General features: G+C 35.9%; 1 protein-coding gene across 6 annotated transcripts in view; it reads right to left on the reverse strand.

Moving 5' to 3' along the window:
- The window catches only part of CBLB (Cbl proto-oncogene B), a 216725-nt gene that overhangs the window by 183524 nt on the left and 9457 nt on the right, over nucleotides 1-23744 (reverse strand). For all 6 annotated transcript variants that reach the window (XM_082393088.1, XM_082393084.1, XM_082393085.1 and 3 more), the window contains exon 3: nucleotides 18790-19040. In XM_082393088.1, coding sequence (XP_082249214.1) covers nucleotides 18790-19040 — 251 coding nt within the window. The remainder of the gene's footprint in view (nucleotides 1-18789; nucleotides 19041-23744) is intronic.

The raw sequence follows: 23744 nt of genomic DNA on the forward strand, positions 1-23744 counted from the left end.
GTGCCAAAGACCTCTGTATATATTCATAATATTATGTTCATTAACTTCAGAGTTATAACCAAGAAACTACCCCATAGTGCTTTTGTCACAGCGATTTTAAAAATTTATTTAATTTGCATCAAGAAGAAACATAACATGGATGCATCAGGTTCCAGTTTCATGCTTCTCAGTAAAACTTTTAAATATGCTAACTTTAAGCAGTAAAGTACAACAAATAATTAAATATGTGGAAAGTGGTTTCACTTGTAAATCTGATGTTTTTGTGCTATTTGGTTCTATGCTAAAACAGATTCTGGACCCTGGTTCTAATTATGGATCAACAGGCAAAAAGAGTGATGCATGTGGCTCCAAGGCCCTTTTCATCCTTTCTAGAATGTCACATGAAAATATGATCCTCAACTGATTAAAAGAAACATCTCTGGGGCTTCCCTGGTGGCGCAGTGCTTGAGAATCTGCCTGCCAATGCAGGGGACACGGGTTCGAGCCCTGGTCTGGGAAGATCCCACATGCCGCGGAGCAACTGGGCCCGTGAGCCACAACTACTGAGCCTGCGCGTCTGGAGCCTGTGCTCCGCAACGAGAGAGGCCGCGATAGTGAGAGGCCCGCGCACCGCGATGAAGAGTGGCCCCCGCTCGCCGCAACTGGAGAAAGCCCTCGCACAGAAACGAAGACCCAACACAGCCATAAATAAATAAATAAAAAGACATATCTCTGGACCATACAAGATTAACAAGCCCAACTTAATTCAATTTCTCCAGCTTAATAACTATTAAATTTCTCTTTCCATTACCAGGAAGAAAATAAAACTGAGTAACAGCAATAAAAAACAATGTCAGGGGCTTCCCTGGTGGCGCAGTGGTTAAGAATCTGCCTGCCAATGCAAGGGACACGGGTTCGAGCCCTGGCCCGGGAAGATCCCTCCCACATGCCGCGGAGCAACTAAGCCCGTGCGCCACAACTACTGAGCCTGCGCTCTAGAACCCGCAAGTCACAACTACTGAGCCCACGTGCCACAACTACTAAAGCCTGTGCGCCTAGAGCCCATGCTCTGCAACAAGAGAAGCCATGACAATGAGAAGCCCGCGCACAGCAACAAAGAGTAGCCCAGGCTCACCGCAAATAGAGGAAGCCCACGCCCAGCAACGAAGACCCAACACAGCCAAAAATAAATAAATGTATTTAAAAAAAAAAAAAAAAACCAATGACAGCTCCTGTCCGTGTATAGGTTTAACGATGCCTGCAAGTTTCATGATGCTGCTTAAATAGCGTATAGGTTGAGATCAGTGTATATTCACCCCTCATCCCTTTAATACACAGGTATTGAGTACCTACTATGTGTAGGAACTGGAGTAGGCACCAGGGAGTGGGTGGTGAAGAAAAGAAAGAACCCTATACATACTTTATGATAGGATCTGGAAAGAAGAGAATAGAGGACCATGACAGAAAATAATGTACAGAATAATTTAGAGTGATCGGTCAAGGAAGGCCTCTCTGAGGAACTGACATTTAAGTTACAATCTAAAGGATGAGCAAGAGTTAGACAGAGAGTGGAAAATATTTCAGGCAGAAGAAGTTGTGGATGTGGAGCTTCTACAGGCCTGAAACACTGGAAAATGGTGAGTGGCTACAGCAAAAAGACCTGAGGGAGACTGATTTGAGATGGGGCTAGAAAAGCAAAGCATGAAGAAATATGAAAGATAAACCACTCACATGAATAAACAGTGCTTTGCGTAGTGTTATTACTCAAGGTTATAGCCCTCAGTTTCCATTCATTTCCACCAGATACTCTTGTATAATGAGAATAGATTTTGAGGCTAGCTAATAAAAACGACAATTCATTCAGCATGATGGTTCTGGAGAACGTTCCGGACTCTTGATTCAAGAAGAATAGTGAAAACAGACCAAACATTTTTCTCTGGGACCAATAGGCTTATTAACTTCCATGACCAGTTAAAACTAAAGACAAAATTGGAAACTTTAATGCAAGATAAAAATTAGTGATTTTTACTCCTTTTACAACTCATTTGGCTTTCAAACACTCAGGAGGATATGTTCTTTCTGCTTGTAATCAGTATCGTTTTCTAAATAAGAAATGCTGTTAAGATCTGTTTTCGGTACTGTAAGTATATATGTTTGAGTTTAATTCTGATTTAAAAAAAAAAGTAAGACATTCTTAGGCATTTTCCTTACAATTCAAATAATTTTATTAGTCATCAAAATTTCAAAAATCTCATATGCTTCTCTTTTAAATCTACTGACATCAGTAATGAACAACTCAGAGATTAGTTTTCTTTTTAAATCTTGGAGCAGCATAAATTTTAAAATGAAGATTCTACGCTTTATATAAGAGTTTCCTCTGAAATACTTAAACAATCACTAAAGACCAGTATCCCGAAAGAATTAGAACTTGATAATTAAGTGAAACCTTTAATTTAAAAAAAAAACTGAAAAGTTACTATTTTTCTAGATCTTAAGATTACCAGGTCCAGAATAAACTGGCTTCCTCAAATTATCCATTAAAATAGTCCTTCTGTTTTACTACTGATTTTTTCTCTTTTTTACCACAAAAGAGATCTTTAACTCTACATCATCATAAACTATATCAACCAAAACACCCTCATTGTACATTAAAATGAGCTCAAAAATTTGAAAACAAAACATTAAGGACTGGGTTAACCTCTAATAATAAAAGAACAGACTACATAGGGAACATCAAGCCTAGAATGTCAGGACTCTGCACTTCTTGTACTGTATTGACTTCATCTGGAGAAATAGTTCTTAAAACTCCATAATATGCAATGGTACAGCAGACCTTCTGATGGTAATTTTCCAAGGCTTTCACTCAGAATCCAAGACACTATTTCCTACACAGTCATACACAGTAGGTGGTACTATTCAGATAAGCAATGTTAAGTGCTGCTTAAATCGACAAAAGAGCTGAAGGAAGCATAAATATATTCCTAGCAATTGAAGAGAAACCAGGAGGTTAATATAACTAAATGGGAGGGGGGTGCTACATAATATTGATATCATGTTGTATTTACAACAAACTTTAGCACAAAATTCACTATATAAATTAATTACAAACCCAAAATGAGAAGGAAACAAAAAGGACTCAATCATGTTAAAAAACAAAACGAAACATATAATGTATGCAGTCTTTTTCAAAATTCTTATCTTTTCTTTAAGTGTATGCCAATCAAAGAAAGTCACCTTTCAATTTTAACTTTACTATTACCATATCATGAGAGGCTCTACCTTCTTCAGAAATGCTGTCCTCTTGAGGGGAAAAAATCATCTACTGGACCTTTCATTGGAAGCTTTTCTTACTCACCAAACTGTGAATACATGCTATCCCCAGAGCTGGTGAGTTGTACACTTTGTAACATTTTGCAACTGAAGGACAGTCTGCCTTCTGCATATCACTTGTTAACCTCTATGAACTATCAGCACCAGCTCTTTATTTTTATTTTAATGGTGAGAAGCAAATGTTTATCTAAGATCTTCATATTATTTGTACAGATGAAAAGAAATATGTAATTCTACAAAGAATAACCTAAAAAGGCATCATATATGAATTTATTTTCCTATACCATGAATAGCTCTAAAAACCAGCTTCAATCTAAAACAAAAAAAAAAAACCTCTGAAGTCATATTTCACAGAAATTCTTTGTGAAAACTGAAGAACTGAATTTTGAATTATCTGTAACAACTACTATCTCATAGTGAAGAAAATCTCCAGTAGAGCTATGGGAAATTAAAAATAATCACCATGGGGACATCCCTGGTGGTCCAGTGGTTAAGACTTCGCCTTCCAATGCAGGAGGTGTGGGTTCAATCCCTGGTCAGGGAGCTAAGATCCCACATGCCTCAGGGCCAAAACACCAAAACATAAAACAGAAGCAATACTGTAACAAATTCAATAAAGACTTTAAGAATGGTCCACATAAATAAATAAAGCAATCTCGTTTTAAAAAATAATAATAATCACCATGAAGAAAAATGAACACGCGCTTACTAAAAAAGGAGAGACAAGATATCAGTATGAATTTTAAAATGTTTAAACCAACTTAATTCTGAATTCCAACTAGGAATTTTAAATAATATTATTTAAAATTACATAGAAAAATAGTTTTATTCTAAGGCACACTGGGACCCAGAAAACTTTTCACACTCTTAAAAATATAACCTCCTAGTTCCCCATGAACTCTCAACTACATGCAGTAGATTCTGCTTCTGTCAAAGCTTCAATGACCTGTAGTGAATTGGAAACTTCCTAAAATAACATATAATTAAAATTATTTACAGTAGTCTGAGATTGTAATACAGCAAATAAAGTCCCTTTCTCACCTTGTTTACTTGCCATTTGTCTCTTTCTTAAATGTCAAGTACTGAAAATACGAAAGAATTCTAGTTATTTTACTCCCACATAAATGACAATTTACAATAAATGCCTACTAAGAAGACATTAACTTGCTGTGGGAACGATGCCACACGTATAGCAGAGGAAGTAAATAAAGAGCAGTTACATAATGGAAAGTTGTCAGGGACAAAAGACATCCACACTGATCTTTAAATGTAATGGGTACTTTGGGTGACTAGAGGAAAATATTGTCTGCCTTTTGTGTCTCATCTACAAAACTTTTCCTTCCAACCATAAAGTCCTGCCAAAGATGTACTAGGACCACCATGTTGCACAACTTCCTGGAGTGTCATTTCTCTTAGGAAACAGTAAAAGGGTCAAGACAGATCTGCCTAGGCCACCTTCCCTCTGTCAATGGTTTCTGAAATCAGAAGACCCATTCAGATGCTACCAAAGACTTCCTCATCCCCCATCAAAAAAATCTACTGTGGTTATCTGTGTCTAAAACCACCTCCCTGGAAATGAAATGTAGATTTGGGAGTGTCCCCAATCTTGCCAAAATAAATAACATTAAATTTTATTATGTAAGAAGAACTATTAAGATAAATTGAAAAGAACTCAAGGAGGGAGGTTCCCAAATTAGTTTGGGGAGATTCGGTGAAGACATCACAGAGGCAACACGAAACAAAAAAGAGGATATAATCTTAAGGACCGGGTTTTGACCTCCACGGTTATAGGAAGAGGAAAATTACTTGGCAAAGATTTCCGGGCAGGTTTCAGTATTAAAATATGGCCTGAGAAATGGATGGATCATGGCCAATCAAAATGGTAAAGTTGAGATTACTGACATCCCACACTAGTTAACTTACAAAAACACACAAAACCACCCCCACCTTTGTATAGTGAGTCAAAACAAACTGCTGACAAATCCTCACAGCTATGTGAGGGGGCGTAACAATGATACACAGTGAGAACACACATGTCTCTGTTTTCCTTTAAAGTCTGTTTCTAAGTCTGCATGGTTGATGTAAGAGAACAGCAATTCCTTTCTTTAAAAGCCCTGTCTACATATTCAAAATGTCTCAGATGTCCCTCAGAGCTGGTATGCTCGTGCCCCGCCCCCAAAAAAAAGTTTAAAAAGCTTTCAGCTTTACAGCAAGAATACCAGATCTAACTGTCCAACCCTGTCTTTTAAAAGGGAAGAAAAAAAGATGGTGGTTAAGGAAATACATAAATACCAAAAAAAAAAATCTTAGCTGAAAATTGAAAACGAATTTTCAAGTTTGAAAATCCTTATCTGTAACAGGGAACTCCATCAGTAACAACACAAGATGATCACCATAATAAGACTTCTTTTCATTTGTGCACATGTATTTATGCACTCCCTGAAGAGTCGTGAAATGATGTAACGACGATCTGCTGCACAGCAAGTAATGAAGAGGATGAAGCACTTCTGTCAATAATATATACCAAACGAAACTGGACTATTCATGTCGAAAGCATAGAGTTTTGGAGGATTCCCCAGTTGCTGAAAAGTGCTGTGCATTCAGGGTCATAAATACAACACAGCATAAAAACAAGAACAGTCTTTGAAGAAATGTTAAAATAAGAGGAAGTGAAAACATTCATAAGAGCTCAGATGGAAAACTAGTATGTCAATAGGAAAGCTGTAAAATATGTTCACTGCCATGTGTAGTTTGTAGGAACAGGCAGCATGGTGGCACTATGGGTTTTTCAGGGGTTTATTTCATAGGTACTAAGGGTAGCCATAAGGACACTCCATTAAAGTGATTCCAAATCGTAGTAATTTCACCAACTTTATCCAAAAATGTCACTGCATTAAGGATATTTTGCATACACACAGAATTAAAAATTGGGAATTCCCTGGCGGTCCAGTGGTTAGGACTCCACGCTTCCACTGCAAGGTGCACGCGTTCAATCCCTGGTCGGGGAACTAAGATTCCACAGGCCAGCCAAAAAAAAAAAAAATTAAGAATTGCTGTAAAATATAACCATTCTATGATAAATAATAGTGGTATTACTATGCTTATGGACATTTTTTTCCTCCTAAAATCAATGGCACTTATTGCCAAATCTGAAAAAGTTGATATTCAGAGTTTACCTACAAATTCTAAAAGCTAAGCCTTTGGACACTTCACCAGACACTTTCCCATGTAACACTTTCATTTTCTCGTGTTTCTAGGCCCTAGTAGCTCATAAACGAGGAATAAATCAGAATTTTCAAATCATCCTACAGTAATTCTAGAGAAACAATCCTATATTTTCGTGAGTGTTGGCCACCTCTGAAGCACTGTTCTTGATACTGTGGGAGATACAAAGGAGAAGTGATTTTTGCCTTTAAACAACGTATAATGAGACATTTAAAATGACCTGTCTTATTACCATTTGAAGAAGATGGCAATATTTGATAATATACGGTTGGTTAAGGGTCACAAGAAAGGTCTTGATAAATGTCAGAGGGAAAAGAGATATTTTGGCTGGAATGATCAGAAAATGCTGAAATAAGATATGAATGGGGCAGAGTGGGAGCTTCAGCTATACCAATAATAAGAAAGAGGGTCTGCTAAATGGGGGAGGGGAGGGCATAGGAAGATGAAGGGGAAATGGCAGGCGAAAAGGCTGGCATGCAAAGGTAAATTCCAAGGATAGTGATTAGGCCAATCTGAAAAGAACATAAAAAAAGAATTTCAATCCTTCTTTTCCAACAAAACTCTTCCAAAAGCCTTTCAGAAACTTATCTGTCTTGGGATCCTTCAAAATGACTTACAACTGGGAGTGGTCACCTACCTACAGTGGTGATAAAGGAAGTTTAGTAGAGTGAAAAGAGTTCTGAACAGATCTGGGCTTTAGCCTCACCTGTGCCATTTCAATGATCCGAGATGACTGCATACATAAAATGAGATGATTTGACTTGGGGATTTTAAGAGCAGGCAGGATATCAGAAATACCTAGGGTACTTTTAAAAACGTGGAAACTCACATCCCAACTGGTAAAGGCAGAGGTATTGTAGGAAGTCAGGGACCTATACTTAACTATTCTAGAGCGTTAGAATGCATCATTCGGTCCATGGGCTATGTACAGAAGCCCTTAGATTAGATGATTGCCAAAGACATTAATGACATATTTTGTGTACCTTGTGTTTAAAAAAAACAAAACAAAACAAAAAAACCCTACAAAAAAAGTTTAAATTTATCGCACTTTAAAATTATATACAAATTAAATACATCATACTGACACAAGATAGAAAATAGGGGTAATAAAGATTTAGCTCTCAATCATTGACTCCCTGCCATTAACACTTTATCGTCCTCAGAAGATCACAATGATCAGTAATTCATAAAGCATCACTAGCAGAACACAATAGAAAATCAAGAGGAAGAAAATGTTTATGTTAAAAATGCCAAGTTTCTAAGACTGCCATAGAAGATTATATCAATAATGCAGGGGTCACTAAACTTTTCCAATAGAGGCTCACATAGTAAATATTTTCAGTTTTGTGGGCCATATAGTCTCTGTGGCGACTAGTGACGTCTGTCACTGTAGCCACAGAAAGACATGTCCATGTACCACTGAAATTTTATTTACAGAAAGCACAGGCTGGATCTGGCTTACAGGCTGTAGTTTACCAAATACTGGTAAAGTGGGTGAAAGATTGTGATAAATTACAAACTTTACGACTTCAGTTGCTTTATAAAAACAAAATTTTTACATATCTAACTCTGTGGAGAATAAACTAAAATTAGAATTATACAGGGGGAAAAAAAAAAACACACAAAAAATTTGGTAAGGAGAATTCTCTGTTTCTTAGGACTTGAATCCGTGCAAACCTACTTTAATCTGATAAATGAGACCTGGCTGACAAGAATAGAGATCTTTAGTCAAATTAAATTTTTCTAAATTTTTCTCGAAAAGAATAAACGTGACAGCTCCACATGCTGTTACAATCATAGAAAATCAATATACCCCATAAAAAACCTTTAGAACAAAAACTGAAATGTTCGCAGTGTCCGCAAGATGAGTTAACATTTTATTTTCATTAATATATCTCAGCAAGGAAATACTTAGGTAACCTTTCCTATTTCCTCAAAGGAAAAGACTTTGTTCATCTGGAGAAATTAAAAGTTTTAAAAGTCACAGGCAATATTTCTCTCTCTCTCTCAAACACACACGTAAATACAACAAAAAAGCATGTTTCAGATAAACAGTCTTGAACTTAACTAATATAAGCTGTCTTGCAAAAAAAAAAAAAGTTCCTTTTACTGACCATCTGACATACGATATCAATACTGGTTTAATGAAGATGAGAAAACACCTCATTTTCACAAGTATAAAATATGCTAATTGTTCGAATGAGTCTTCCTGAGACAAAGTTAAAAAGGGTTTACAATGCTGATACCCTTCAGCTGCCAACAGCCTCAGGCTCACACATGCCGACTGGTAATAAGACATCATTTAGAAATACATCACACGTGAATATATAAAATTCCCATCAAGTCATGTAACCTCCAATTTAGCTTCTCCAGATAGAAAATGGAATTGGAATACCTACCACACATTTCTGAGGTATGTTTGATAACAAAGATAATAATACAAGGCTTATAAAACATAATTTCAATCTTCCTTACCTATTGAAACTAATTATTTGCTTTCAATTACTTGGGTCTGAACATAAGTTTCCAGTCATCAAAGTTTAAAAGAGAATGAGGTATTATTCAATGAAAAAAGGAAACAGAATTGTTTTCTCTTTTAAAAGATAATGAGTTCAAGATGAAACTGTCTTAGTAAATTTGTTCCTTCTTTTAATTTTAAATATTTTTCCCTAGAAAGCCAACAAGTATAGAAAAAATTTATATCTAAATGTTTTCACTATTGTTCTGGATATCACATTTTTCAGGCCTAAAAAGACCTAAGAGAATCTGCTGGAGGGAACAAGTTGGTAGAAGGGTTCCTGGATAGCTTTTTGATCAATAATATAAAGAGGACAGGCATACATACTGTTGCCCTTCTCTCCTCAGTCTTGTAGCCTTAAAAAAATATGGAGCTGCAGCAGGAATTCTACAGACATTAGGTGACTAGAATGAGGACAAACCCAACACACTAAGGAAGGACATTACAAAGTCAGAAAGAGCTTAGTCTCTGACAGCACTGCTGAGAATTATATATCCCTATATATGTAAACTACTGTTGCTCAGGTATTATTACTTTTATCCAAACACATTCCTAGTTTATGCAATTTATATACTCAGCCCATGTTGATAAAGCCCTTTTAAAATTGTACTGTCCAAAATTTAGATTAATACTTTAAGGCAACAGTTGGCAAACCACAGCCCCCAGGCCAAATTTAGTCTACCACAATGTTTTTCTAAATAAAGTTTTATTAGAACACAGCCATTCCAATTTATTTACATACTGTCTGTGTCTGCTTTCCTACTATAAAGGCAGAGCTGACTAGTTACCAGGGACCTGGCAAAGTCTAAAATATTTACTGTCTAGCTCTGTACAGTTTGCTGACCCCTGGTTTAAGCCACTCAACATGCCATGTTCAGAAATAATTTACTCTTGTTTTCTAAAATCCTTGAGTTGATTCTCTAAAATCTTAATTTGAAATCATACTTATAATACTTTATATCTTAATAGCAAAGACACAAAGTGAAAGTGTAGTCTCCTCTATGCCACCAACATGGAAAATACCTCCCACATTTTTTTTTTTAATTTGCAATACAGAAAACTTCGTAAACGTAGATTTAATGATGATGATGTAAGTCGTAATTAACTATTTTAATTAATCATCCAGAGCTTATCACAAAAATAAAAGAATAAAACAGGGATTCTTAATCAAGGGATAATCAGGGCTACTATTAATATTGTAAATTAATTAAATATACATATTCATAGTACTAATAATTTCTAAAGAGATGGCATTTTATACATTGAAATCAGTAAGAATGTTATAACAAGATACTTATAAATTCATTTATTTCAATTTATATAAAAATTTTATTATTGATGAAAGTCAATTTCACCATTCTTTTCAATATATGCATAAAAATTAATCAATAAATTAATTCACCGAGCTTCTTATTATAAACCTGAAAAAAAACTACATAATTATTTGAGCTACAGACCCTTCAAAAAATAATTTTAAGTAATTTGTTTAGCATCATCTTCTACCGAGCAAAGTTTTTCACACTTTCATGACATATACTCTATTGAGTTTCAATTTTCTTTCCCTTCCATAGTATAAATTGTGCTGTATTCGGTCACTGTTATGCGTGAACTGTGCCTCCTAAAAAGATATGTTGAAATCCTAACCTCAACCCTACCTAGGAATGTAACCTTATTTAGAAATAGGGTCTCTGTAGATGTCATAAAGGTAAGATAGGGTCATTAGGCTAGGCCCTGAGTCAATATGACTGGTGCTCTCCTAAGAGGTAAATTTGGACACACACACAGAGAGGAGAACACCAGGTGATGACAGAGGCAGAGACTGAAGTTATGCTGCCACAAGCCAAGGAGTGCCTGGAGCTATCTATCAGAAGCTACAAGAGTCCTGAAAGCATCCTGCCCTGGAGAGCTGGAGGGAGCATGGCCCTGATGACATCTTGATTTCAGACTTCTAGGCTCCAGAAGTGTGAGAGAATCAACTTAAGACAACATAAACTTCAGGTTTGTGGTAATTTGTTACAGCAGCCCTAGGAAACTCATAGTCACACATCTGTGATTACATGTGATTACATCACATGATCAGATGTTCAAAGTAACACATTTCAAAAATAAATCTAAATTGTCTCTGAGTTTAATCTGTTCCTCAGTGGTTCTACCAAATAAGACAGGCAGCCTCGATCTCTCTTTATGATTTAAATCTACAAATGGGTACTTTCTGTAATGACCTATGCGTACCCTGCTATAATTAACACATCTATAAACAACTCATGTATAAATGCAAACTCCAACAAGAACTCATGCTCTGACAATATAATGAGCTTAAAGAGACAAAGATTAATATTAAAATGGGTTTAGAAAACTGAATATTCCTGAAGCACTTTATTTCAAAACTGTGAGATATAAGTACTATTTTATGACCTACCCAATTAGTGCTGGATGCTAATCTGTTTGGATTCCTGGAAACTCCACTTCTATGTTAAATCACTGGGGAAAAAAGATGCTTCTTGGACTAGATTTCCAAGCATTCCTCAGGCTATAGAATTATCACTGCAGCTTGTCTGTTTTATAAACAAACTTCAATTTAGATGCGTAAAAATCTGCCAAAGGAGCTCTCTTTAACTAAATAACAAATCTGCCACTTGAAAGACATCATTCATCAACCTTCTTTGTGGGAGTATTGTTATTATGAAACTGAAAACAGGCATTCTTTCTTGAGTGCTTCAGGATTTTAATTATCAAATTTGAATGTCACCAGATATTTACTGAAAGGAAAACATCAATTTTAATAAACTGCCTTAAGACTGAAAAACATAAAAGGTATTCAACCATAAAGTGCACTTGAGTCTTGTGAGTTGGCTTACTGTCTTACGATACAATGGTTATCACTCAGCAATTTATGAACCTTTAATCAACTCTAAACTGCAGGGAAAAAAATTCTCCAATTTTAAAATCAAAATATCACGTGTATATAATATATATTTTGACCTGGAAGGAATTTAAATGAATTGCAATAAAATTTTTAATACCTAATAAACCAGGTGTTAGAGACCGAATGGTATTAACACAGGGCTGGGAAAAAAAGTAAATAAACAGCAAATAAATGGATTAATTGTAAACACTTTATTTAAAACTTAAAAACAGTGGACAGCGGATTTAGTCTTAAATTTGAATATCTCAATAGCAGAATAATTTGTGTTCTTTCATATTTTGAAAATATATCCCAAAGAGGAAACTGCTAGAGAAACCCTTCACTTTTGACTTACATGAAAATCAACACATAAATTACTTTGTATCCAGTTAGCAAACCAGCATGGATGTCGTTGGCCATAAAGTCCTTAAGAGTCAAAGATTCTGCAAGCTCTCACCTGCCCACCCTGACAGACTCCCTTTTTTTAACTTTGAAAACATTTGTCTAGAAAACTTTCTTGTGGCCTCTACTCTCATAGTGTGTTAAAGAAATAAGCCCCTTCATTTCCAAACTTTAGAAAAGTATATTCACATCTCTCAGACGCTTTAAATATGAATGAAAGCATTCTTATGAAGACTAAATAAACTTTCTATTCATTCGTGATAAATTAATCTCAGGAAGATATTCACTTTTTCTAGAGAAAATTCCATTTCCTACTTGGCAGATATATTTCTACTTAAAAGGATTGATTACTATTTTCCTCTGAATCCAGATTATATATTATCATTTTAAAATGTCACAAATTAATCTTCTACTTCCTCTGTTCTTCCACTGAAAAGAAAAAAAGTGCCTAGAATGCAGATACATATAGAAAAAATTAAATAGCAACTGAGTATGTTTATATTAAAATACTTGTGTTCAAACCTATCAGTAACCTATTTTGACTTACTTAGAAATCATATTTTTCTACTTGCAACTTGTCCCTTGTCCTCATGAAATGCAAAAGAACTGCAATTTTCACCATTAGTAAACAAAAAGAGAAATAGAAAGATTAGGTTAATATTTAAAATATAAAATTGTTTTTTTAAAGGAGTATAAACCATTCCCTCTCTTGCATCATTAAACAATAGATACTTCATAGAATAAATGGAATGCATTCAATACTGTACAAATTATTTATAGATAACATAACTTCCCTAAGAATTAATTCTCCTGCAAATGGTTACTGTAATTAAAAAAAAAAAACAACAGTATTTTTACTAGAAACTACTATTGGATTTGCAAAACTATTTAATAGACTGATGGAGCAACAGTAACATTTAGTCTGAAACAAACCACATCTTCATTTGTTGATGCTGAAATGTCTTAGCCAACAAATATTGTGAATATCCAGAAAATAATTTAAAGACTGAAAAAACACTACTGGAGTCAGGAAACCAACCAAGGTTACAAAGAACCCTTGGAGGAGAAATGGCATCACACCACGAGATTCCTGCACTCTTTCCTCATGTCCTTCTCACAATGCACAGGGCTGCCCAGGAGAAAATGTGGAACTTGATGTGGGATTATAAACAAGGCCATTAACCTGTGAGATCCCATGATAATTAAAACTATTACACAGAACCCAAACTGTGTACACAGGTCAATTTCTTCGTATGGTTAAACTGAAAACCCACAAGGAATTTCAAAACTGCTTCCTGTGACCATGTAATCAACAAGTATTCATGTTTATACCAATTTAAACATTTCAATTAATGCACTATTCTTTGGCCAAAGCAATGTTGTCATACAGTGGTATGAGGAATGCAAGCAGGTTGGTTTGCAGCTTTGTGTTTTGTTGTTGCCCTTACTGTTATTATTGTTGTAGCTGATGTTGTTTGGTTTCAACTTTTAACTTAACCATTTCTCTTTAGTGTATCAGTTTCAAAATGTTCTTGGTACACTATCTCATGAATTACAACACAGGCATAAACAGCAAGTAGAGTGATTTGTAGTTCTTTAGAGGGAAAGGCACTTTATTAATGTAGCAGGCTATACGTTTCTCTTTGTTCAGCCAAATGGTCAATAGAGAAAAAGATTTTGCCTGATGCTCCTGAAGGATTTTAAATAAAGGCTAGTATCTTCTAGAACTAATTTTTCAATGTCAAAATACTTTTTTTAAAAAAATATCATTTAGAATGAGTATTATTATACAAGCTATGCACACTATTATTTGTTTTCTACAACACATGTGCATAAAGAATGGTCCAGGGGCTTTCAAATGATATTAATAATAAGACAACATCTGTGTATTACTCTTTGGCATGAATTTTTTAAAAGCCTTTATTTTTTTCACAGACAGGTTATCAAACTCAGAGCTATTTTTCCACCTCCGCTGACTTCTGGTTTTGTTCCAGTGGTTGCAAACCGGAGTGTGGGAGGGAAAAATGGGTTGTAGCACTCCGGTTCACTGAAGCAGTTCTAAAATATGGAAAATCTGATTATCGTTATGCCATCACCTCTGGGTGTTCTTAAAAAACACAGTGTCCAACACCAGGGCTTGAAGAACAGGAGATTAATACATAACTTTTTATATGAAAGAGTAAATATTTTTCTATTAAAATGGTCAACTGACGAAACTGCCAGCCACATCACTGAAGAAAGGCATCTCCTGTCAATTTCATATTTGTCACCTGTAACTACCTTCACACCCACTTTGACTTTTGCCACTAAAACTTTAAGCAATATGTTATAAAGTTTCTCCTCTTCTCTGTGCTTGAAACTATAAATTGTCCCTTCTCTACATGATTCCTGAAGCCCACTCCACACATACACTTGAAAACGTTATGTGTGCCAGAAATCACTGAATTACTCTTCCCAGAAATACCAGCTCAGAATGGTTTAGACACTGCTGGAGAAGCATCAACTCAGTGTGAGGTTCAGCTGTTTGGGGGGGAGGGGGAACTGGGGAAAAAGTGATACTGGAGAAGGAAGAGGTTTACTATAAACGTCAAGCGAGGCATGCAAGCTGCCTCTACCAGGAATCATTATTCCACCCGTTCTCAAAGCAATAGGCTTGCATTACGCACTCTCAATATCTATTTCCACAGCAAATAAACTTACCTAACTATAATTTCTACCTTTCACCCGCTACACAGGGAATACACTGCATGTCATTTGCTATATCTATTTATTTTTCTATTTATTATATTTATCACATTTGTGTGAAATTGCCTTAAAAATTCAGGCTACTCATATTTTAGCAATCAATCAAAGCATAGCTAGTTCAAAACCGATGCCTGATTTTTTTCGCACTTGCCCTTACATTTAAAACAAATCCACAAAGAAGTTTATTTTTGATACAACAGGAACATTAAAATAAACATTTTGATTCATGTACTCATAAAGTACAGAATCTCTCAGGGAAATGCTGGTTTACTCAATGAACTCCAAATTACTATTTCTAGTATTACTGTCCTTCATTTTTAGCTTAAAAATACTAATGTCCCTAGTGACATTATTTACAGAATTAAAAAAAAAAGATTGTTCAGAGAATTTATAATATTCCCAATTAGCAGTGTGTAATACATGTTAGGTAAGAGTCATACTACTAAAAAGAATATTCAATTGCCTACCAACCCTGAGAACATTCTAAGAAGTTTCTTTTATATTCTATAGAGCAAAACATCCAGAGTTCTGTGTACAGTGGCACGTTTTAGCCTCAGTTACATTTGGAAATCTAAGGGAACACAGAAGTGAATGTTTAAAAATATATTACTACTAAAAGAAACATAAATCAAAAATTTGTCTTGTTACAGTGTACCAAGAATAGTACATTATTATGAATTATGATCATTTATCAAATGTAAGTTTTGCATAAACACAGTGGCCACTGAACATTATCAGAAAATTGAACATGGATGAAAGAAAAATCCAATTAGAAATATGCTATACCAGCATAGAAGCTAGTAAACTTTATTTTAGAATTGAATTTAGGACAGTGACAAAATTTACTTGGACACTTAAAACACAGAATTTACAGAGTTGCCTCATTGTGATCAGTTAGCATTATGCAATCTGTCATCATCTATGGAAATCTACACACAATCAACCAAAATTTATAAAGATTTGGGGCTTCCCTGGTGGCGCAGTGGTTGAGAGTCTGCCTGCCAATGCAGGGGACACGGGTTCGAACCCGGGTCTGGGAAGATCCCACATGCCGCGGAGCGGCTGGGCCCGTGAGCCACAATTACTGAGCCTGCGCGTCTGGAGCCTGTGCTCCGCAACGAGAGGCCGCGATAGTGAGAGGCCCGCGCACTGCAATGAAGAGTGGCCCCCCGCTTGCCACAACTGGAGAAAGCCCTCGCACAGAAACGAAGACCCAACACAGCCATAAAAATAAATAAATTAAAAAAAAAAAAAAAATTTATAAAGATTCCACCATGATATGCTCCCACATAAAAAGCCAAAAAAATCTAAATTTATTTATGAAATGGTAGTTATAAGACATTTCCTGAGTTAGAAATGTTTCAAGTTTCTAAAAAAGATGTAAAAGTGAGATACAAGTTTACTCCATCATATATTACTACATCCAATTAAAACACTTACACCACTCAAATTCCTAGTCCTAGAAGTTACACACCTTCTCACTGATCTAATAACTTAAAAAGTAAAATTTCATGGATTACGTTGCTAGATCAAGAAGAATCTCAGGGCTACCAAATGTGAATAAGAAGCGTAAAGATGTTTCTAAAACAAGTTAGTTTTATTAGATCAACGGTAAAACTACAAGGCAAAAATACAGTTTTAAACATAAACATCTGGCTTCCCACAACCTTGGCCATTCTTGGGAAGTCTATAAGGAGAAGCAATCACTATGATATTTCTGTTCCTTACTGCTGGAACCTTGTGGCAATTCAAAATTCCCTTTAACAGTCCTGGAGAGAGTCTTAGAGCTTGAAGCTAAAAGGCAGCTAACTGGAAGGGTCACCACCCTCAAGATGTATAAACTGTGGTCCAAGAATATTAAGTGATGAGCCCACAGTTACATAATTGGTTAGACTCCTATGATTATGTTAGGCTTCATCACTAATTTAGAGAGCAAATTATAAATAAGTGAACATTTATGCCATTTTACCTTTGGCAGAGGGTTTTACTATGCTTGAACTTGACGGTTTTACTCACTCTGGGTATTTGTTTGGCTGCTATTTACAGACAACTTCAGAGTCTACATACCTAGATAACTGAATTTTCTGTTATACAATCCTATGTTTCATTAGACTATATGAGACTACTGTTTCTGACCTGAAACATTAGAGATTTCTTAGAGGTTTTTCCTACATCTAAGAAAACTAAAATCCAGAGACGTTAAGAGTCTTAAACTAAAATTCACCTCAACTACATTAAGACATTATATATTTTAATTAATATTTATTTTCCAGTCTGGAAATCTAAATAGACTATCACTATCAGTGAATATTCTAGATAGAACTTAAATGTCCCAGAAGTGGAAAACTCTATTTAGTTTAAGATAGATCATGAAATTTAACGTTGAAATAGCCAAACAAACTTCAGTGAAGAGTCTCTAAGTCAAAAATCCTGGCTATAAAATGAGGATTCAGTTGATGTCACTTCAGTCATCACTGCCCCTGCTTCTCACTTAATAGTCAAAGTATAGGAACTGAAGTTACACCTTCCACCCACATCTTGCACACCTACACCTCCAATCAAGACTACGTCCTGAAGACACTGTCCAACACCAAATGCTGGTGGAATGGAGCAACAGGAACTCTCACTGCTGGTGGGAATGCAAACAGTACAGCCACTTTGGAAAACAGTTTGGGAGTTTCTTACAAAACCAAACATAGGCTTATCATAATATCAAGAAATCATGCTCCTAAATATTTGCTCAAATGAGCTGAAATCTTATGTCCACACAAAATCCTACACACCAATATTTATAGCAGCTTTATACATAACTGCCAAAAATTGGAAGCAACCAAGATGTCCTTCAATAGGTGAGTGGACAAACTGTGCTACATCCATGTAATGGTGTATCATTCGATAATAAAAAAAAAAATCAACTATCAAGCTATGAAAAGACATGGGATAACCTTAAAGGCATATTGTTAAGTAAAAGAAGCCAGTCTGAAAATGTTACATATTATATGATTTCAACTATATGACATTCTGAAGAAAGCAAAAACTATAGAGACAGTAAAAAGATGAGTGGTTGCCAGGGCTTCAAGAGGTGTATGGTGGAGGCAGTGGGGGAGGGAAGCAATGAATAGGTGGGACACAGGGCATTTTTAGTGCAGTGAAAGTATTCTACATGATACCATAATGGTAGATATATGACATTATTATACATTTGTGGAAACTCGAGAACCGTGCAATACAAAGAGTGAACCCTAATACAAACTATGAACTTCAGTTAATAAAACTGTATCAATACTGGTTCATCACTGTAACAAAAGTACCGCCTTTTGCAAGCTTTTAATAATCGACGAAACGGCAAATGGGGGGAGGGAGTATACTGGAGCTCTACTTTCTGAGTCATTTTTCTGCAAACCTTAAACTGCTCTAAAAAATAAAGCTACTAAAAAAAAATAATAAAAAATAAAGCTATTAAAACAAAATAAGAACACTGTCTCATGAACTAGCTATTGACACAGATAAATTTGTGTAAACCTTGTGTAAAACTACAAGGTTTAAATAATATGAAAAGCGAACACACAAATGCAATGATATTTCCCCCAAAACAAACACATGGTAACATTTATCCTAACTGTGAAACAAAAAGCAACATAAATGACCTTAACCCTTAGAAAAATAAAATGTGAAATATTCTTACCTGTCCTGCGACTGCTCTTCGTACATCCTCTCCTTGCCTTCTTTAAAGAGTCTTATTGCTCTTTTTGACTTTTTCATTAGACTATCAATGTAGATTTTAAAATATTCATTCTCACTGAGTTGGGCAAGTTTCTGGTTGTCGTCATATTTACTCAATATAAGTCTCAAATGCTGATATGTATCAGGTAAAATATCAAGTATATATGGTGGGCTATTCTTCAACTGAAGTTTGGGATTTTGGCACAGTCTGACCTAAAAGAAACAAAGACAGAAATAAAACATTTTCATATGAACTGCAACACTTTCTTTCACAGAAGAGCTGAGAAAATTATCAAACTATGTACTATTTCTTTGCCTTCCATAATATACATTTTGATTTTTAAATTATGATCAGCAATCTACAAAGAATCTACATTCCCATCTGTTTTCATACAATTAAATACTATTTTCTTCTCTTCTCATTCAGTTTTTCTATGTCAGACCTTAACTTTCAACCCCTAAAGTTTTCATTCTCTCTTCAACATCCCATTGTTCATGGCTTAACAGAACACCAATGTGCTAATTATTATATAACACTAACAGTCTCTTTTTTAAACAAAAATGAGGGAATGGGCCTCATCTGCTGGCCCATTTTAACATTTCACATTCAGAGATTACTTTCCCAGCTAAAGCTCTTTGATAGATTTTAATTTATGTTTTGGTGTATTGTTCCCGAACCCTGAGAAGACTAAAAACAGGTGCTCTTTTAATAACTGAATTATTAAGTAGTAAATGGGTGTCAGGTCAGAACAAGTCTTTTCCACCTCTTCACATTACATCCCAGGCCTAGAAACACACGTTACATAACGGTTCAGTCATTCCATCAGGTGCCACCCAACGACTGGGGCGTTCAGGGCTGCCTGCAGAACCATACCTTCTGCTAGCACGAAAAGGTAGTAATTCTACTACTACATTCACTTCTTTCTACATGTTCATGTGATTTAGTCATAAGTAAGTTTACCCATCTCTCATTCTTACCCCTCCAATCACAGCATAAAGAACCATCCAATTAAACGACTGTTTAAATAAACTCATTGGGAATTGCACAAGTGTATACATAGTGTAAAGGCGCACACTCTTACAAAAGGCAAAATGTACACATCAAAGCAGAGTTACTGAGAAGCTCATGAAGCGTAAGCTTGAGGGTCCCTCAGACACTTGGCCCTCTTCTAAAGGTCTCGTCATAAATTTTTTTGTAAAGTTTTCAAGAGCAAGATATTTTACATACAATTAGTTAAGATTTCTGTCTTTTTCCCAGTACAACATCCTTTCTGTCAAACTTAACCTTCTGTTGGGTGGCACTGAAGGAGCTGGGGGCATTTTTGGAGTCTGGCTAATGGGAATTTGAGCTGAAATACACTAGTTTGGCTTTAAGTGGAAGGTACGTGTAAGGAAGGCAGTCACTTCTGGAACTAGTTAAATCATTGTCAGCAGTTGTGATACAAGAATGGCTTCGGGAATATTTCAAGTGTTCATGGTGCTGACCAGCCGAGCACAGGAGCAGGAAGGTCACGTTTAAATTTCGTAATTTGAATGTGTACAGTGGTACCGAGAATTGGAGGCATACGTGGGCAATGGAAGAGAATCAAACCATAAAGTGTACAGAGGGCTTCCCTGGTGGCGCAGTGGTTAAGAATCCACCTGCCAATGCAGAGGACACAGTTTCGAGCCCTGGTCCAGGAAGATCCCACGTGCCGCGGAGCAACTAAGCCCGTGCGTCACAACTACTGAGCCTGCGCTCTAGAGCCCGAGAACCACAACTACTGAAGACCGCGCGCCTAGAGCCCGTGCTCCACAACGAAGAGGAGCCACCGCAATTAGAAGCCCGCGCACCGCAACGAAGAGTAGCCCCCGCTCACGGCAACTAGAGAAAGCCCGCGTGCAGCAACGAAGACCCAATGAAGCCAAAAGTAAATAAATAAAATAAATAAAATTTTTAAAATAAATAAGTAAAGTGTACAGAGTCTAGATTATTTCTCTGATGTTTGTGGACTTAACCATTTCTTTTAATGGTCTTTCTTTTCATACCCAATTTTGTATTTGTACTTTTTTCTTTAAAAGGACCACTCTAAATTTCAGGTTCCACAAAACACGGATCCACTTTTGGGTACTGATAAAAGTGCCCGGGCCAAATGAAAAAGAGTTGAACATTAATAATTTCAAGAACCACAAACACAAATAAATCAAGGAAATGACAAATGAAAAAGTACTCTTAAACTTACTTTCTCACTTGCTTCCTCTGAGAAATGACCGTATCTTCTGTGGGGGAAAAAATCTGGTTCAAACTATCAAGCATCAGCCCCTAATTTAAGACAACCATGTCTCACATTAACTAAGGGCGTTCTATCTCCCTCCTCTCTGTACACACTGCCTAAAGCAGAACAGTCTAGCATACAGTACAGAACTAATAAATGGATGTACAGATGGTTGGTTGATTGATTCTGAAATTCTTTATATGTATTTTTACACACAGATGTTATTATATTACTTCCTTATTTCCATGATTGAACTATATAATAGTATTTTCTCCCCTAAAGACAGATGAAGTCCCAAATATATCAATGATTTAACAAATTCTGCTTGAAACAAGATGGTTTTTCAATTCTTAAAACTAAAAGATAATATCACGAGTATACACAAATTTCAAAAATATCACCACCAACATCCTACAGCAGGCAGTTTAATTTCAGCAACATAAAACTTGGTACAACATGTCGCAGATTGATAAATTATTAACTTGTAGTTAGGGGGCTAGGCAGTTTTAAATTCACTTCCTCCAACTGGTGAATTTTTTAACTGATAAATTAAAAATTTTTCAGACATTCCAAATTACTGTTCTTTAATAGATTCTTTTAAATGTTACAGATTTTTAATTTACTATTTGCTACCTGGCCTTTTTCTCATTTGTTTTATTTAAATTATAATTCTATCTGAGTATTGATTTATTCAGTAAAATTGTTTGAATAACTACTATATACCAGGTACTGAGCTTAGTGTCAGGAAATTACAGATGACTAGAGCATACTTCATGCCTCAAGGAGTCTGGCAGAAGAGACCTAGTTCTCTATAATTAACTTAGGAGCAATGTAATTCTTGCTCTAAGGGATCTTAGTAAAGATCCTGTCCAATCCATTCATTTTTCAGATAAAGAAACTAAGAACTACAAAGATTAAGGGACTATTGAAAAATCATTAATCCAACACAAGAGCCTGCATCTTATGAATCTCAGGCTGATCTTCTTTCTAACTATATCACAATTTAATCAGAATTAGGCATATAATTAATGATCCCTGGCTAAACTCATTTACATTTTTATTTTACTCCATTTGTGAATTTACATGCACTTGAGGGCCCATTTGTTAATTCTACAAACGTTTATGTGTCAGGCATTGTTTCGGGCCCTATGGAGTACAGCAATGAATAAATCACACACCTGTCCTCAAGGAGTGTTCTACTGAAAAAGACTGGTGGCTTAGAAAAGAATGACAGGAGAATCAGGGTGCTATAATGGAGGAGACTACGAAGTGCTAGAGGAGGAATGAAGCAGACACATCTACGTGGCAGGGCCATGAAAAGCATACCTAAATTTGCAAAAGGAGTATTCCAGGCAAAGGGATGTGCAGAGGCTTGAGAGGCCCCAGAGAGTACGGTGTGTGAAGAGCAGTCAGTGCAGTCATTCTAAAAGGTGGGGGCACTGGAGCCCCTGGGTGAGTGGATGAAGAGATCTTCAATAGGCTAGAGCCAGTTCATCAAGGCCTTTGTAGGCCACACAGTTTTCTAAACCTGCACTTGGGCAAGTGCAACATAAAATGCTGAACTACTACTGTATGCCGCTGACTGTGCAGTTCATCAGTTGGATTAGTATTAAACTCTGTGATTTATGACAACTCTTGCCGAAAATTGCCGAAAATGAATAACCCTAGGCCAGGACTATGACTTCCTAGCAGGTCAAATTCAATTCCATTCAATAAATATTTATTGAGTGCCTGCTATGTGCAAGGAACTGCGAAAGCCAGGGCGAGAAAAATTGCTTTTCTAAAACCAGTATTTTAAGGAGAAAAATCAAGCTCACCATTTAAGGTTCAAGTTCAGATTCGAATGACTCAGACTTCTTCTAGAAATATCTAAGTCACTGCCTAGAATGAAAGCGGGTCCCAACACAGGAGAGCTTTCACAAAGAACACATCTACAGTCACATTATACACTGATGGACTTTTTAGGGCACCAACTGGTACATTAAAGGATTGGCTCATTACTCTTTGCTTTTGAACTAAAAGGTAAAACATTTAGTATTGGAATTGGGCTAAAAATTCCATTATAGTCATTGGCTCAAAGGATTTTAGAGTTAAAGAGGACCTTGGAGGTCACCAAGACCAACTCCTTCCTTGTGACATAACAATACTTAAACACAGAAGTGGAACCTAGTTAAGTTTACTGCTCAGAACCCTGCTGTCTGGACTTACAAGTCAGGCACTCTCTCCATAACAGTAGACAACTGCCTGATGTATTTCTTGAAAATGTATTTAAAGATTTTTAAATAGACCTCTCTGTATATGTCTATATATGCATCGTCTCACATACATAAAAATATATTTCATATTTAATATGGCACTACATGTGTATTTCAGTAAATACATGAATATGTATTCATATACATAAAATATATATTCAACCATATCAAAGCAAAGGCGCAAATATAAACACAGGATTTACTAGGGCTACTAGAATCTTTAAAGCCATTAATTATTCTGGAACACTCTTGCATTTAAACAGTTTCCTGACTGTGCTTTAATTAAAATTTCCAGCCAAAAGGTAACAAAGAAGTATTAGGTCAGCTAACATATTTTCTGCAAACAAGGTTCAAACCAGCCCATGAAACCTATGAAAGAAATTCTACTGAAGCAAATGGAAACTTCA

The sequence above is a fragment of the Balaenoptera borealis genome (genome assembly GCF_965194805.1).
Source record: "Balaenoptera borealis genome assembly, chromosome: 5".
Taxonomy (NCBI): domain Eukaryota; kingdom Metazoa; phylum Chordata; class Mammalia; order Artiodactyla; family Balaenopteridae; genus Balaenoptera; species Balaenoptera borealis.